General features: G+C 35.6%; 1 protein-coding gene across 1 annotated transcript; it reads right to left on the reverse strand.

Annotated features, from left to right (window-relative positions):
- Positions 1 to 3,082: 3,082 nt before the first annotated feature.
- LOC134743350 (venom allergen 5-like) lies at positions 3,083 to 16,374 on the reverse strand. The gene is made up of 8 exons (XM_063676742.1): positions 16,339 to 16,374; positions 15,652 to 15,851; positions 14,206 to 14,294; positions 8,595 to 8,713; positions 8,015 to 8,096; positions 5,845 to 6,026; positions 5,616 to 5,713; positions 3,083 to 3,230 (listed from the first exon to the last, which is right to left on the reverse strand). The coding sequence occupies exons 1-8, from the start codon at positions 16,372 to 16,374 to the stop codon at positions 3,128 to 3,130; spliced, it is 909 nt and encodes a 302-aa protein (XP_063532812.1). The 3' UTR covers positions 3,083 to 3,127.
- Between the last annotated feature and the right edge of the window lie 1,320 nt (positions 16,375 to 17,694).

A 17,694-nucleotide genomic window follows, 5' to 3' on the forward strand; every position in this document is an offset into this window, starting at 1 on the left:
GGCATACTGCTCGTCTTTTTACACTGGCAGCCTGTGGGTCCGATATACCCAAAAGTCATACAATGCTATTAGGGTGCAGTACAACAATGCTTTTAGGATGCTGATTGGCCTGCCCAAATTCTGCAGCGCATCCACCATGTTCGCGGAGTCACGCACCGATGGGTTTGCAGCAATCTTGCGCAAAAATGCAGCGTCTCTGCTGAGCAGAACGAGGGACAGCCCAAACAGCATCCTAAAGATGATTGCTGATCATGTGTGTTGTCCTGTAATTAATGAAATAATTTTAAATGTAAAATTTAATTTAATTTTTAAGTACTAACATTATTTTTAAGAATATACTAACAAAATCTAAGATCATTGTTATCTTTATTTAATAAATGAAATGAAATGAAATTAACATACCTTAATTTTTCAATAAAAGATATTTATACCTACAAGACGTAATACTTACAAGTTCATGCCATTGTTATCTCTTACATTGAATATAATGCATAATACGTATTTTACTTTCCTCATAGTCGAAATGAAAATATAGTGACTAACTCGGGTGAAAGCACCCATTTCACCCTCGAACGGCGGCGCTTTCTCTTATTCGACTGCCAAAATATCTCTGGTGCAATAAAAAATAGTGTGAAGTATTATGTTACCGGTTTAGTAATAACACGCATGTGACACCTAAAATAGCATTTTTAAAATCCACACAAATGAATTGAAGGCAAGAAAGTTTCCAACTCTCACGACGATGTCATTCTTTATATTCTATAAGTATCCATCAGATCGTTATTATTTCCTCGTGTTTGTTTTTTTTCAGAAATAATCGGAAGCTGCGTAAAACTGAGCTGCCTTTTTGTGTATATTCGCGAAAATTCGTTTATCGACCAAACATCACTCCGCGTTGAATCGAAAAAGCTCCATTTGCATATTCATGGACACACGAGCTAGTTTTAAAATCGTTTACTGAAATAATAACAGCCCTGTGTTCAAAACTATAATATTATTTTAGACCCTTTGCTATGGTAAGGTCAATGCGGGGAACACCGGCATACTTTATTTAAAGTAAAGCTTGACTGGATAACACTAGGGTATTATATATAACTAGGATAAACGACATGATCCTGTGGGGTAATCAATACTGTACTTTACGATATTGTTATAATAAATTGGCATAAGAAGGTAAACTTACGTTTAAAATAAGGTATTTATTTAACACGGCGGCTAGGTAAGGTCCGTCTGGTGCGCATTGACGCGTAATTAGATAGATTAATGGTGTTGCTTCAAGATAATTTTTATCTTTCTTTATACCAGTGAAAAGTTTGTTTGCTATACAGGGAAATAACGTTGCAATTTCAACATATTATTACACGCATTTTTCTGTTTTTAAGGTAAGATCGGCATATGTAGATGGAGTTCAAAACCTTTTTTTTAAGTCTTAATATTACCTGTTATCTGTTTTTGTTTTTTAATTTTTTTTACTGATAATCAGTAAAAGTCTTTTGGGTGATGATGCAAATCGAAATAAATAACATCATTTCGAAATTTGAAGCAAATCCCTTATAACAACACAATAAAAAATAACCTGAAAAAATTAAAAATTCATAAGCCAAAAACTGTCACAAATAGGATGTTTATACTCGGCATAAAATATTGTTCACTATAAGAGGTACTCTACCTCCAAAAATACCTTAAAAGGTACGGACTTTCCAAAATATTGAGGTTAGATATTTCAAAACTTAAAACTATAAATTGAAAGCGGTTTGAGTGCATTAATAGCACTAGACAGGAAAAACCGTTAACCGGGGGTCAAAAAGTAGCCGAATAAACCTCGCGTGATTTGTGTACCAGCCCTATGCGGTATCTGCTAGTTGTCTCTTGTCTCTAACTATTACCTTTAATATTATGTACGTAAATAAAAAGAGCGGATTTTTCTGATACACTAGGAGGACCAAAATCCAAATGTTTTCGAACTGTATAATGTTTAACCTAATAAAAAAATTTCATTTTAATTTTTCAATTGAACGCATGAAACTGGTGCAAACCTTTATGCTTAAAAGGACTATACATAAAAAATATGACAATTGTCTTACATGTTACAACTTAAAAGCACCTACAAACAAAGTAACGTATGACCGGTTTTGTTCAGTGATCCGTGTTAGTTCCCTTAAGTAAATTATACCCTTGACTTTGGATACTACTCGTAACATATATTTTCTGTGAAGTTTGTTCAGTTGAACGATTTTAAGAGATCTCGAACAATCCGATACATAACCTTCCAGTTTTGTGGAGTTTTAAGGACCCTTTGTAAATAGATACTTATTTCGTACCTCAAATGTTTCTTTGTCTTGCGATGTTATAATAAATAATGTTATAACGGTTTTTTACGTCGAGTGACTATTGCATGAATTATTTTTGGTAGGCAATATAGAGATATTTACATCAAGTATATTTTATTTGTTTAAAAGTACCTAAGTATTTCAAGAAGGCAAAAGTTACAAAGATAAAAGCCAATTATAATTACATTATTACAAAGTAAATAGAAATACAATTTGAAAATCTTAAAATCTACTTACAAAAATACCTAAAGCAAAAGCAAAAGTACCTAAAGCTTGAGTAAGGTGCTGGTTGTCATCTCCATACAGTTTATTACCTTAAAAATGTAAAATCTAGCAAAATTGTATTGAGATGACATTTGTCACCATACCTAAGCTGTTAGAAAAATACTAATAATCGAGTACAATATCATCGGAACACATATTAAATTGAAGCGTCTTCTTATTCCTTCTGTTTATTTCTTTCTCCTTTTATTGTTCATTTGTGCGTCTGCGATGCGGTTATCGCATTACTTAAATAAAAATTATTTTGTTACTACTCTTGAGTTACTTTAATTAGCTTTCTGGGTTTTAATCTCTTTATAAATTTAAAATTTTCAGTTAACCATGGCATAAATAAATTATGTTTATAAAATCAATAAATATGGCTTTCCATCAAGGGTTCTTATGCTTCATGTGCATGAGAATTTAGAAAAAAGATCTTAAGACACATGGAGCTTACCTAAGGACACTTTTGTGTTGGAAAGCATCCAAAAATGATACATCGGATGATTATCACTTATTTTCCCGTGTTACCTTTCCTAACAATAATTTCCATAGGGCCTGTGGCAGGTGCGGTTCACGCAGCGGAGGTAGCCGGCGGCCCCGCTGCTGTAGTAAGGAACTTGCCCAAGGAAATTGCCCCTGAAAAGGAAATGCACTTTTGATGGAAGCATTGAAACAATGTCTGAGTTGTTACATTAAGTAAAATAGAATAGTTAATTGTTTTACAAGGGGGCCAAATTGTTCGTGCATTTCGTTTTAATAAAAATTTCAACATAAAACCAAAAGCGTAGCGACTGTAGCGAGTAAGTTGCATTTTACCCACAAGAGTGATTCGTTTCTGAGAATAAAGAGGGAGGGAGGAAAATTTATAAACCCCTTATACACAGTGTGATTTTGAAATTGACGCTTTCTTTTAAGGAGCGACTTCTTACTAGAGTTAATTTGCAAATCTTATGTCGATATTAACCGGGGGTCAACAACAAATGATTTCTAAGATACTTAATGCGTTTTTAAAATTATATCTGACTTGACTTGTATGAAATTGGGGCCTTACCCAAGAAAAACATTGATTGCGGGATATTGAATACACGCAACTACTCTATCCAGTAATAGTGTATTTATTAAACTTTTAGAAAAGTATTACAAATGTACCAAATATCTCGATTTTTTGACGGCAAGTCAGAAAAATATTAATTTTTGCCTACTGGTTTATCGGGAAGTATTTGTTTCAAATAAACTATTAGTATTAACTCCTTAAAAGAATGCGTTCACTTCAAAGTCGTCCTATAGTTATACTGAGTGGAGTATCTGAAGTAGGCATTTGTCCGTCAGAAAATATTTTTCTTCTAGGGAAAAATTCAACATCTAGGGGTGTGGGATGTAGGGACGTGTTGTGGGCGGATCTCCGTGAGCTCGGTGTCGGCGAAAGCTGGCGTGATATCGTTCTGGATCGGGCAAAGTGGCGTGCTCTTGTGTTGGAGGCCAACACTCATTTTGGGTCATCGCGCCAGCCAAGTAAGTAGTAGTAGGGATGTTAAATTTTTAAATTCAACCATCACCAGTCATCAGTCAACAACTTATAAAATTGTTAAGATTAATTATATTTATATATACATATAGTATATAAGTAAGTTATCCCAGTTGAAAGTGTTGAAACTACTGTACTGCAGAAAAAACAACCTATGTGCCTGCATATTTCCTTGACAACCTATATAAACCTATTTGTGATCAAGGCTGACGCATGTCACTGAACTGAAACATCAATGGAAACCAATCAATACATGGATACTATTGATCAATACGTCAGACCAATCCTGCACTTCCCTCTGATTCCGCATTTTACTTTTAGTTTAGGGTTATTCCCAAGAGCGTATAAAATTGTTAATGGGATTTTTGTTTCTAGTACGAGTATGTATCACTATCGACCTACCTGTACAAATATGTCCCTCTGCTGGGCATGGCCCCATCTCGTGGACGAGTGGAATTATAATTTATACAGATGCAGTGCATATTTGTTTTCCATCGTATTTTCTCGGAAACGTTCGTATTGGTCATGATACTTCAGTCAACCTCAGTCCTTTTTGTATCGAGACTGACTAAAATATCAAGCCGCGTTCGTACGTTTCTGTGAAAAACGATGGTAAATAATTATGCACTAAAAAGGTTATTTGTTATAATTGTTATGTGTCACTCAGTTATAACAGCTGTTAATTAAATGAGGAGGGTTATTATAAACGGCATATTATAATCTTTGCTCCGACATGAACAGAACAAAGCGAGGAGTGTTATTATTAACAGCATATTTTCGTAGAAATTTGACATTAATGATGGCATTTCCACACTTTGTCATTCCGATTCTAACGAGCTTTGATTTCTAATCTCACCAAAGTTTTTTTGGTGACATAAACCTCACCATGTTTACCACTGGGAATAACCCCTATTTCGGCTGAGCTATTCTGTTTACAGTTTACTACGAGATATTTCACAGTCAAAACGAAATTGAAAACAACGGGGTTTTCTAATAGGTAAGCTCCGCTTAGAATTCCCTTTGCAAACGCTCTTAATACAGTAACAGTTGCCTACATTTGCTTGCATAGAATTGTAAGGCACTTTGCTATTGCATTAGCAAGTGTTTTTATAACATATTGTAGAGTAGAATACGATAAATTTTTACAATAAAAGAAACAGGAAACAATGTAACTTGGAATTTGCTGGCTTGGAAGCGCTTCACACGCGCTTTTGATGATGATAATGGTTTCCTGTTATCCTTCATCAGGGACATAGAGCTCTCAGAAGGGATTTCCATTTTAAGGGATTTCCAATTTCCACGGTCCATTGCGGCCTCCTCCAGCTCAGCCCAGCCAAGGGATGAATCAGTCAGTCAGTCAGGACACTTGCATTTATATATGAAAATTATATTGTCATGTTAAGGTTTAAATAATTGTCATTTTTGAGTATTTGTTTTTGTATTTTTTGCTTAAATTACAAAATCAAACATATTATAACTAAAAAGGTGTAACTTACGTGGGTGCGTAATTACAAACTATCAACGTAGTGGTCCAACCGTATTCTTTCTTCTGTGAGATCCCACAGCCGACATGGGTGGACTCGGCCCACACCATCTGAAAACCGCACGTATATTTACCTACCAGATAATAATAATTTATAGGCACCTACTATACCAGAGTAGACCTACCTCCGGTGTCACTGTGACGTGGTTGTTCTGGGACAACCTGTATGTATTATCCATTACCTGTGTGTAGTGGCCAATAGGTCGCGGCGTAGCGAGGCTGTATGGTTCAAATCCGTAATTTGCGTGCTCGTTAAACCAGCTGCCCAGGGCTTCCTCGATATTCGGAATAACTGGCACATTGAACGGCCTCGGCAACGTATATATAAAGACATTTTCACCAATCTGGCCCCATCTTTGTGAGCCTACAAAGAGAAAAAAAGCTAAAATGGGAGGACCTGTTCACATTGATCCAATGTTACATTCGGCTCATATATTCGATTTTCCACAGATTCTGTTGTTGTGTACAGCCTAATTCTGCTAATTTACCCATATTTAGATTTTGTATTAAAAATTATACTCTGATTACAACTCTAATATAAACGTGAACTATATTTTTTTAATTTTAAAAATATTAAAGAAGATAAGCAAATAAAAATATCTCCTCAATTCGATTAGTTATAAGAATCAAACTAAACAATTATTCTACTAAGGGATGTAACAGTAGTTGTAACAGTGTTATAGGTGTTATTGCTGAATAAAGTCTAACGAGTAAGATTTATAAAAATGACCTAGTTCGCTGACTAACAAAATACCTAAGACATTTATTTTAGCAAGCGTGACCCAATTGTCAATTCACATTATACCTCTACGAATAAATGCGCGACCGTACTAATAAGGTCCAAACTGACATGGAGGTCAATTCAAACTTACATTTTGATATGAAAATGATGTCATTTTAATATCATTTCCCGTACGTCTCGTCCGCACCAATATAAATGTACGAAAAAGTACGAGCGAAATGCACGTGTTGACAACATAATGACATCATTCAGATATCAAAATGTACGCTCTAATTCATTAGTGTTCATTTTTCATTTCATTTCAATTGGCCTCATGGTCACGCGTCACCTGTCTGTTTGTCTTTCTGTATTTTTCTGTTTTTCGCTTAGCCGATATAGATTAAAATTGGAATGGAGATAGCGGAAATCATCACGTAGACGAAGTTACGGGCGGGAGCTAGTATTTCAATAGGTAAGTGTTTAGTATTCAACTCATCTGAAGTAGCGCGTCTACTGGCCGGTGACACAAAAAAGGTCTAGAAAAACAATAACTGACATACCATCAGTGTCATTCGAATCACGAGAGGAATTATATCACAATTCCCAATAATATTCCGTAAAAAGCAAACTAATTAAATGTTCCCTAATTATTAATGTAAAGAAAAAACCAGGAAGCAGCCACCCGCAGCATAGGCCTCTGCCAACACGAGGACCCGCAGCCATCGGTAAGCCAAGCTAGGTTCCTTTGGGTTAGTATAGCACACAACCAATACAGTCCACTTGGCTTTATAACTATCAAAATCGATCTTCTCAGTATTTCAACAAACGCATTGTATTTGTATTTATTACATTTTTACTCGTTTTTAGGGTTCCATAGCCAAAATGGCAAAAATGAAACTCGTTCTGTCCGACAGTCCGTCCGTAGGTATGTCACAGTCATTTATCTCAAAAACTTTAAGGTAATGTTTAAATATAAATTTAGAATTTAGAAGCTTAAGTAAGTCTATTTTGTGAGCCGCTACTAGTAAGTTTAAAAGTTAAAAAAAATTATGCGTGGCCCGACTCGCACTTGGTCGGTTTTTATCTGTTTTACCTCTCGCGTCGAATTGATGGTCCCTATGACAGTTCTTTAACGTCTCTTTTGATTGGGCTTAATTTAAAAAAATAATAGAATAAACGTATTTTTACCGTATTTTATCACTTTAATGTTACATTTCTAAACAAATTAATGTGCTAAACTTCCAAAAATGTCTACAAATATTTAACGTGACTGCTTCTCCATATAAAAATTAATTATTCGACGCGAGAGGCATAATCATTGACCAATTGACCTTCCTTACAGGTAAGCGGCTTCACGACAATAACGAAATAACAAAGTAGCAATACATCAAACTTGCTTGAGAACTTTCATAAGTTCCTAGATACGAGTATTATTACTTATTCAGTGGCACTAGTTCGATACGGGGCGGATTGAAGAAAGCTGATTGGTCCGTATTGAAATGATCGCTGAATCGAATAGTAATTCAGGAAATCATTCATTTCGGCAATAGAAGAACCGAATGTTCCAGTTAATATTCGATTCTGTGAAGTCTGTATTCGGCGCATTACTAATCAACAGGCAGTGTAATTACCAACGGTCTTAACTGGATTATGGCCAAATATTCCATTTTCAGCCCATTTCGCTGCTTTTTCTGCCAGTTCTTCGTCCCACACCTAGAAATATGATACATTTAGTTTAGTATACTAATTTAACCTTGTTTTGGTTGTATGGAAACAATGTTGTTTGTTTCAGTTTCACACAGCTGTTTGCTGACGCAAATGAGGTACTCGTCATTAATTAACATTAACTCAAAATTAGTTCTGTATATTAGCAGTTTATTTTAATATAGAGTCAAACTAAAAGGTGTCATACGTACAACAAAACAGAAAATAGATCTAAAAATTTTAAGCAATTAAGAGGATATTGGACGACCGTTTTTCCATACAAACGTAGTCCCCATTTTCCTCCTTGGGATATCGACATTATGGAAAATTATTTTTGAACAAGCAGAAACGTCTGCGAACGATGCTATTAAGCTTAGAATAAATTTAAAATTGGAAAAAATACTGCCTTGGGTGAGACTTGAAGTCCAGAGGCCGTGAGTTCAAGTATCACCCAAGGCAGTAATTTTTTTTACTTAAATTTACCATAGCTATGCCTCTTCAACTCACCATGTATATCATGTTGGCGGCCGTAGGCTGCCGCGGCACGACGCCGCGCGCCACCCTTTGCCGGCGCACGTTATGTCCGTCCACGAACTGCTTTATTTGCGCACATGACAGCTGCAACCCTGACATTAAAGATAAATGTCAAATGTTATTAAAGATAAATCATATTGAATTACAGACACTGAGATTCTCAGTTAATTCACTTTTTAATGTAGGCGGGGCGTCGATAGAACTCGATTACCAACCGCTTGCCTAATTGAAAAGAGTTTAGCACCTTATCCTACAGGTATCAAAGAAAAATTAAAATATGTTTTCTCGACAAGCTTCTCGCATATTTTAATAAATCTCAACGGGCTCTTACATTCTTTCTCCAAACCGCAATTATCGCAAAGTATTTTGGACATACTCGGAAGCGCGGTCATTATAATTAAGTGTCGCTCATAGCTAGATTAGCTAGTAACAAACAAACCGCATGGGCTATCGGGCTAAAGCTGCGAGATTAATAGGCCGTTTTGAAGAGCGGTACCAACTTCTCTCGATTTGCATTGTCATTTGCCGCGGGTGCACTAAGCCCGGCGGGTAATGAATTTTGTACAATCGTTAGGGTTGCCAACGTTGCCATTTATTGAAACGCGCCGAATAAAAAAAAATCCGGTTGCCCGATTTTTTACATGATCCAATGGCTTTAAACTAAATGTTGTTAGATTTAGATTTAAATGTAATGTGTATTTATATGTATACTTACTACTTATATTTAAATAGTTTGGCACTGGCTTACTATGAAGTATGTCTATGGTAATATTTAAATTTTATATTTCGCCTGTGTTATGATTTTTGTCTGCTTGACATAATCATGTAACTCGATCTTGTTTACATGAAGATACACGTTATTCAATATATATATTTTAATATGTTTAAATAGTGCTGTGTTATATTAACCTCTGCGTGCTCAGGGAGCTCCGCTACAAATATAACCCTAAAATAAAATTAAAAATAATACGGGCACCATCTTACTTTCTACATTTTCTTTATACTTTATACCCCGTCTTCGTTATAGGCGGCTTCTCGGATTTTAATGGCATCATTCAATGATGCATTACCTACAAGCCTGAATTAGCTATGAATCGTTTGTCTCTATCTGTCATTTTGACTTATGTATTTGTAAGAAAGGGATAAAACATAATTTAACTAGGTAATTCAGGCTCGTAAAGTTTTATGAATAAGGGGGTAAGAATTTTCCTATGTATAGTTAATGTTCAATTAAGCCAGGGGCACGGGCTATCGGGCAGCGCTCGGAGCTGAGAGATTAGGGCACAAGGATAGTAAATTCGTTATTTGTAAATCGTAATTTCATTATCTGCCTCTCAATCACCCTTGCATATTAGAACGATAGAGAGGCAAATCGACGAACGAACGAACGAAGTGGTTCGCGGTAGGCCCTCAGGTTTTAAACTGCATGTTGCACGAACTTCGTTCGATTTGCATTGTCATGAGCCGCGGTTGCATTTAACCCGGAGGATAATACATTTTGTACGAGTGTTATGGTACATGTTTCCGTTTAGGGTAAGGGTTCAATTGGACCAATAATTAAGTAGGAAACTTCAAAATAAAGATTTATAGATTTTAGTCGCTAAAATATTAGGTAAGGTCTGCTTACATATTGATTAGTGTTTAGTACGAGTTCATACATTAGCCGCAAGTAGCGAGTTAATAAGTACTCGCAGTAAATAAATAGTTGTGTAAACGAGGTCTCAGTATTCACTTCAGTTCAATTTCAATTTGAAGTTACGTTTTAAAACGAGTACCTATTTATATTGCTTAAATACCTAAATAGGTTTTCACTTCATACTTGAATTGTGACATAAATAGATTGTTTTTTTTTTTTTTTTTAAGTTTTAATTTCTAGAATACATTCAATATTTCCAAGTTATGTTTTTTATTACGTCATCGTTAGATCTATTTTCTTATGATCTGTAAGATCTGTTAATAAGCAAATACAATATTTTTCAGTAAAATAGTCAATTTAGTTTGAGTATGAAAATAAATAAATGTAACTTACTTTGTGGCCTTGCACTATCACAGTTATAAAGGGAAGACGAAAACACAAAAAAGAGCAACAATAACATTTTGATGATCTAATATGTAAGCAAGATAAATAATAATGTCTGTTATCAACGTTTGATAACGCTGGTATGAAATGTTAAATTGAAAATAATATCCCATTTTGTAAATTATTAATCCAATTGTGTAAATAACTTGCGCGGAAAATGTGCTGGCAAGCAAACTAGCAAGTAACTGCATCTGTTACTCATAATACAGTAATTAACTAGGTACACATACCAAACACTTGGAAAAGTTCTCGGATATTTTGGAAAATTTCACAAGATACAGGATATAACAAAAATAGTGGAGATCCGTTTAACGTTTAAGGGCATATTCGGTATCGTGTTCTGATTAGGAAAAAGTAGAAGAAAACTTTTTTGATGCATAAAGGATGATAAATGACGTTTTCAAAATATTCTAAAATTTTTCCTTGGAAACTTTCCGCAACTTACACATCTGTCACCAAAATCACTAGGTATATAGTATAAAACAAAGTCGCATTCCGCTGTCTGTCTGTCTCTATGTATGCTTACATCTTTAAAACTACGCAACGGATTTCGATGCGGTGTTCACCTATCAATAGAGTAATTCTTGAGGAACGTTTTAGTGTATAATTTGTAAAGGTTTTGTGTAACCCGTGCGAAGCCGGGGCGGGTAGCTAGTAATATCTAAATTATAACCGTCGCGCGTGCATTTCACTCCTACTTCCGTACATGTAATTGGCGCGAGCGAGACGCACGAGCGACTGACCTCCAAGTCTCTTAAAGTACTCTAATTTATTTTTGACTCATCAAATTTTAATCCTGCTGTGCTAATTTTAGTCATAACATGTGTAGTTAAAACCTCATTCATTTTTAATATCTATGGCGACCTGTAGTTGCCATGTTCGAACTAGTTTTCAAATGCATGCTGTTGTTATACTAAGTGTCGGTTGCACCAAACTGTTTGTCACCTTTAAATAGTTCGCTAAATTTTATTGTATGGAAAGTTTTATAGTAAACCGCCGCGGCGCGCCGGATGACATTAACCAGTCTGTCAGGTGCGGATGATGCAACTGGCACTAAGCGTGTCGCCAGCAGTCTAAATTAAAAGTATTTGATAAAAGGTATGGAAAACTCACAGCTACTCATACCTAGTCCATTATTAGAATTCGATATTAGTGATTCAAATTCGAACTAGCGTACCTAGTCTTCGAACGTCGATAAAAATAAATCATGAAAATATCTCTTTTGATATTTCATTGCGCTGCGCTTCCAGTGCACACGTTAAATATGAGTTGAATGGGCATTAATTTCTCTGGGTCGCTGGGAGTATGTGGCAGGGCGGATAGATTGGTGAGGGCGGAAGTTGAGGGCGGGCGCTTCCGGCGGTTCCTTCCGGAGACGCGAGCAAACTTGAATCCTAAGTGTGTGCATGTCGCTTACCGAAATATCGCTTCAAAGAACTAGTATTAGTATACCTAGTAGTACCTAGGGATTATAATTAAGCAAATACAAATTCATTGTGGAAAGGAAAGGTCTCAAACATGGTGTATCTACGCTAGGTCACTCTCTCCCGCAATGATAGATGTCAAGTTTTTAAGTGCTCTGAGCAAATACCATCCAAACCTGCCGCGCCGCTATGTAGTTGTCTGGCGATAAGTAATGATATTATATAACACATATATTTAACAAGTAAAATGCTGCCAAAATCTTGGGCCTTGCTTTAATCGTTCCGTTGCTAAAATTGATTCTCAATCGAGTTTAAATCAAGTTTTATAATACGAGTAATAATTTGTATTTAACTATAACCATAGAGTAACTTATACTAGAGTGGTACTGTCATAGTAAATTTTGTAACCCCAGTAAATTCACTGCCATCTGTCGACACACCTTAAAACTTAAAATGAAGATTTATAAAAATACGATAAAATGTATTTAAATATGGATAAATGATTTTTTTTTATTTGCATTAATTATTTTTATGATTTTGACCCATGTTCTTTCACTGATATGCGTTAAAATTGTTAAATAACAAACGAAACCGTCAACGCCATCTATACGACAGTAGGCCAAAGCTAGTAGCGCCCTCTGAACGAGAATCAAATTTTCTTAATTTTTGAGGCACGTTTTTTCCTTAGACTGTATCCATCTATTACGGAGTTATATCTATCTTTGCTATAACCGACTTTTGCTTGGCAGCTGTCATCACTGTCATCAGGCTATAGAAATTAAACTTAAGATAAAAATTGTGAGACGTGCTAAAATATCCTCACTCAACTTGATGTCACAGAATGTGCCATAAGGCACTCCGATACGTTGTTTTTCAGTTAACTAGACAGGATGGCAAGTAAACACACAAGTTTTAAAATGTACTATGAAAGGAAGCTTGTTTTGTTAACAGTAAGGATTAAATTTGATAAAAATAGGGATTGAAGTTGTTATGGATCTCGATAGCACCTTATCCTGGTTTGGTTTAGATTAGGTGAGCGCTCGATACCCATTGGAGTTATAACAATAGCAGATCTGATTCCTCGCCATATCAACCAGTTGCCACTGTTGCAAGCAAATTATTGGTTTGGAAACATACCGCCGACACTATAGCAAATATTAAATTTCGTTTGCTATCATCAACCCTTTCAGGAGTTGTAACTAGATTGGCTTCTAGTTGGTTTGTCTTCTATATCTATATTTACTTACTTAAATATAATTTAACAATCTTAGAGCAAGATTAGATGTTTGTTAGAAAAAGTTTATTTTAATAATGCGTATTGGCTTCATCTTGCCACAACTTTTAGATAATATAAAACAAAGTGTGTGCGTGTAATCTTTACGCGCGATTGAAGTAAAACTTCTTTGAAGTTTATCGCTATGTTAGCAATTTTTGCGTGTGTCCTATTGTGCGTGTGTCACTACTGAGTGTTATTTCCGTCAAAAAAAATCTGAGACCCTATAGTCGCGCATAAAAAAGTTTTACTTTAAAAACGATCATTTTTACAGGCGTATTCTGTTTTTAATAACGTTATGAATTAAATCTGGATTAAGTAGTTATGGATTAGATCTGTCAGTCAATCCATAACTAATCCAGATCTCATTTATATCCTGTCATTAATATCAGAATACGCCTGTTAGTTTGCGCGTAAACTCCGGCAGGGGGAATGTGAAGTATGCCAGCTAAACTGGATAACTGACTTTAAAATTTATTTTTATTAATTTTTATTTTATTTTATTTTAATCAGGTTTTCAATATTTATTTTAGAAAACGCCCAGGGCTATAACCGCGAAAATCGAAGTTCACAAATTGCGGCTCTCTTTCTCTGTCACTCTTATTAGGCCTTCATTGGAGTAAAAGAGAAAGATCCCCGCAATTTGCGATTTTCGGTTTTCGCAGTAGGTCCCCAGGTATCATGTCGTTCGATCTAATAACTCTACTTACGCTCTTATACTAATTATTTTTATTGTGTTTTTAATATTTGTTGTCTCAGGACTTGGTCATGTTTTAATCGCTTTTTTATTTGAAAAAATGTACCTACTTTCTGGAATGTGCCGAGTATTGTCGAGGAAGCTTCGACGCGGCTGCTCCCAGTGGACACTCGTTATCGCCACTTGTGTGTGCCCGCTGCTGTTGACAGATAACGCGTTGGATAATGTGAATTGGAAAATGTTACGGTTACTGTAACAAATGGATTTTATTTATAAAAATATGCTTTCCTCGTCAATCCAAACAAATCCTTGTTTAGCACAATTCGGAATTCAACCTCTTTATTTTTAACTTTCTATGTCACGGTCAATGGTCGACACTTACAAAAAGTCTTTTAAAACAATTACATAAGAGTTATGTAGAGCTAGGAAAAAAACGGTTATAAAAATTAGACGTTTGTGTTTTTTTTAAATATCAAGCCAACTTTTATTTAGGTTTTGGTTAGAAATTGCACTTGCAAATATAAGTTGTTTTCCGTGTGATTTTTTAATGGCATTTGCCCTTAATTAATACGTGTAACAATTCAATATAAAAACCACAACTTTGCGTTAACCAAAATTGTTAAGGGAAAGAAAAATGTTTAAGATATGTTTAAAACTAAAAAGTTATAAAACTTTAACCCGACTATGGTGTTTTCGTGTAAAACTATTTGAATTAATTGATACCTCATTGATTTAAACCGGCTCATGCTCAGTAGTATGACGCGAGACAAGGGTCAGAAACGTTCAGGAGAACAGGCGTATTTCCTCTGCGTAATATAATACTTAATACGATACGATAATACGATTTGGGTACATTTCACTAAGGCTTCAAGGCTTCTTAGGCAAGAAATACCAAATAATAAATAATAAAGGTCAAGCGAGATAAGGTAGGCTTTAAAATCATGACCTTTCCTTCAGGCTTTGCGTAAGTGGCATAAAAACAACTACAGTTATATAATAAATGAATTCATTTAAGTATTAAAGACCAACTTGGATCAATTTGTGTTAGTGACAGCAAAGATAGATATAACTCCGTAATAGATGGATACAGTCTAAGGAAAAAACGTGCCTCGAAAATCACGAAAATTTGAATCTCGATCAGATGGCGCCACTAGTTTTGGCCTATTCTCGTTTAGAGGGCGTTGACGGTTTCGTTTGTTATTTATAATTTTAACGCAGATCAGTGAAAGAACATGGGTCAAAATTATATAAAAATAATTAATGCAAATTAAAAAACATTTATCCATGTTTAAATACATTTTATCGTATTTTTATAAATCTTCATTTTTAGTTTTAAAGTATGTCGATAGATGGCAGTGAATTTACAGTGGTTACATAATTGACAGTACCGCTCTATCTTATTATATCCTCTTTGGTGACAGTTTTATCTTAAGGCTAATGTTAGTATATACATAATTATTTACTGCCTAGCTAACTATTATAAAATTCTAGTTTCTAAAATAAATAAATAAGCAGATTTTCTCAAAAACCAGTTTAAAGAAAACCCGCCTACTTACCTATTCCTGCGCACATGAATCATGCACCAGTTATTTATATACAGGCTATCAACCCCGTCCGCAATCATGGTCAGGATGCTGTTGAAGCTGGTCCGCATCAGGGATGTGGCCCGTTTGCGCATCGTGGTGTAGAAGCAGTCTACCCGCGCTTCCGCGAATATCCCTGACGCGCTCAGAATCTGGGCAACCCCATCAGCACCCTGTACGCGTTGTTATATTGAACGCGCAGAGCGTTTTACCGTTTATACGTATAGTCTGCCCACAGGCTGCTGGTGTAGAAACTAGTACAGTAGGCTCTGAACAAACTGACTGACTTCTTTAGAGCAGTGAGCAAACCTGCGAGCTATGCAGCTTATGCTGCCATGGCTGTGAGTTATCATTGAGAGAATTGAGTTGGTTGGAAAATTGTTAGCCTCGCGCGGTATTTGCCGATTCCACTCGTGCAGCTCCTGATGGAGGCTCGTTATCGCCGCTTGTTTGCCGCAGCCGACAGATGGCGTCACACATTACAGAACCTCTAGTTATGCCTCTAATGATCTGAATTACAATTGTACCAGAGACGAGGCTGTGTTATCCTATTGCTAAATATTACACGTATGCTTTTGGTTAAGCACATGGCTTACATTGTTGGTACAGTTTAATCCAAGTTATAGCCTTTACGTAGGTTCCTAACATTTAACTTCTTACCTTTTTACTCTTTTCCTTCTTAGCATCACTCGTCATAATTACATATCATCAATATCATCATTAATTGTCCAGGTATTGTCATACTTATTCATGTGGTCCCTCACTTACTTAAGTGTCCCATAATTGCGTACTCAAGTAGGTACGTAACTTATGTAATATGTTATTTTAGTTGTCTTTATTTAAAAAAAAAATCCGGGCAAGTGCGAGTCGGACTCGCCCACCGAGGTTTCTGTACACATAAAATTTTAACATCTGTGAAAATTTCAACTGTCTATTAGCTATCACGGTTCGTGAGATACAGCCTGGTGACAGACAGACAGACGGACAGTGGAGTGGAGTGGTTATAGTAATAGGGTCCAATTTTTACCCTTTGGGTACGGAACCTTAAAAAACCTTTAAGTGTGTGAGATACCTAATGTTTTATACCTACAAGTACTTTTCCTCATTACTTTTAGAAGGCAATTTAACTTATTACACGTGTTAGAAAATTGGCTAGAATCTCGTAACGACATTATAAATTAATGAGCGAGTCTTAATAATTTCAAGTCAAGTCGCGGTTCCGAGAATAATGTCGCAACTTATTAAAAGTTATAAAAGCCATCCGTCTCCCAATTATCATCTTAAATTACAAGGCTTCCACTATTACTTTTCGTGAATTAAGCAATATTAAAAGATGGACTCGTTTGATTATATTGATCGCTCTTTTAGCTTAGAATTTAAATTGCAAATCCGACTTCCATTCATTTCCTCCACGATTTATCTTATTCTTTACCCTTAAGATTTTGCTGTGATTTTCAATGGAGTCGGTTCTTATTTAAATCGAGGGAATTCAATTATTTTTCACGTACACTTAGCTCCACCGTATTTCTGTGTAAGCATGGGTTTTGATTGAATCCTCTTTTGCGCGTAAGTATTTGCGGAAATAAGGAATGATGAGCTTGCTTTAGAGTGTTTTTACATTGTCCGATCCGATATGGAATGTCGAAAGGAAGTAAAATGTAAGATATATGTGTTTCTCTGTATTTATTTATGCATTTAATAAATCATTATTATTGAAAACCAGCCAAGTGCGAGTCGGACTCGCGCACGAAGGGTTCCGTACCATTATGTATGTATGTAAACACTTTATTGTACAAAAGACAGATTACAAACACAATAAAAGAACAAAAATATATACAATGTACAAAGGCGGACTTATCCCTATAAGGGATCTCTTCCAGTCAACCTTATCTATTATCTATAAAAACGGCAAAAAAATCACGTTTGTTGCAGCTGTTTTCGTTATAGGCGCCTTCTGACATTCGATATCGGAAAGGTTGTTCCGATAAATTTAGCCATGTCAGAGCCGCCCGTCAG

The sequence above is a fragment of the Cydia strobilella genome, chromosome 8 (assembly GCF_947568885.1).
Source record: "Cydia strobilella chromosome 8, ilCydStro3.1, whole genome shotgun sequence".
Classification (NCBI taxonomy): domain Eukaryota; kingdom Metazoa; phylum Arthropoda; class Insecta; order Lepidoptera; family Tortricidae; genus Cydia; species Cydia strobilella.

Coding starts and splice junctions, on each gene's coding strand:
- LOC134743350 (XM_063676742.1), bottom strand. CDS start 16,374: ATGACGAGTGATGCTAAGAAGGAAAAGAGTAAAAAG. Junction 8,714..14,205: donor TACTCGGCACATTCCAGAAA/GTAGGTACATTT, acceptor CTTTAATGTCAG/GGTTGCAGCTGTCATGTGCG. Junction 6,027..8,014: donor TAATCCAGTTAAGACCGTTG/GTAATTACACTG, acceptor TTCTCTTTGTAG/GCTCACAAAGATGGGGCCAG.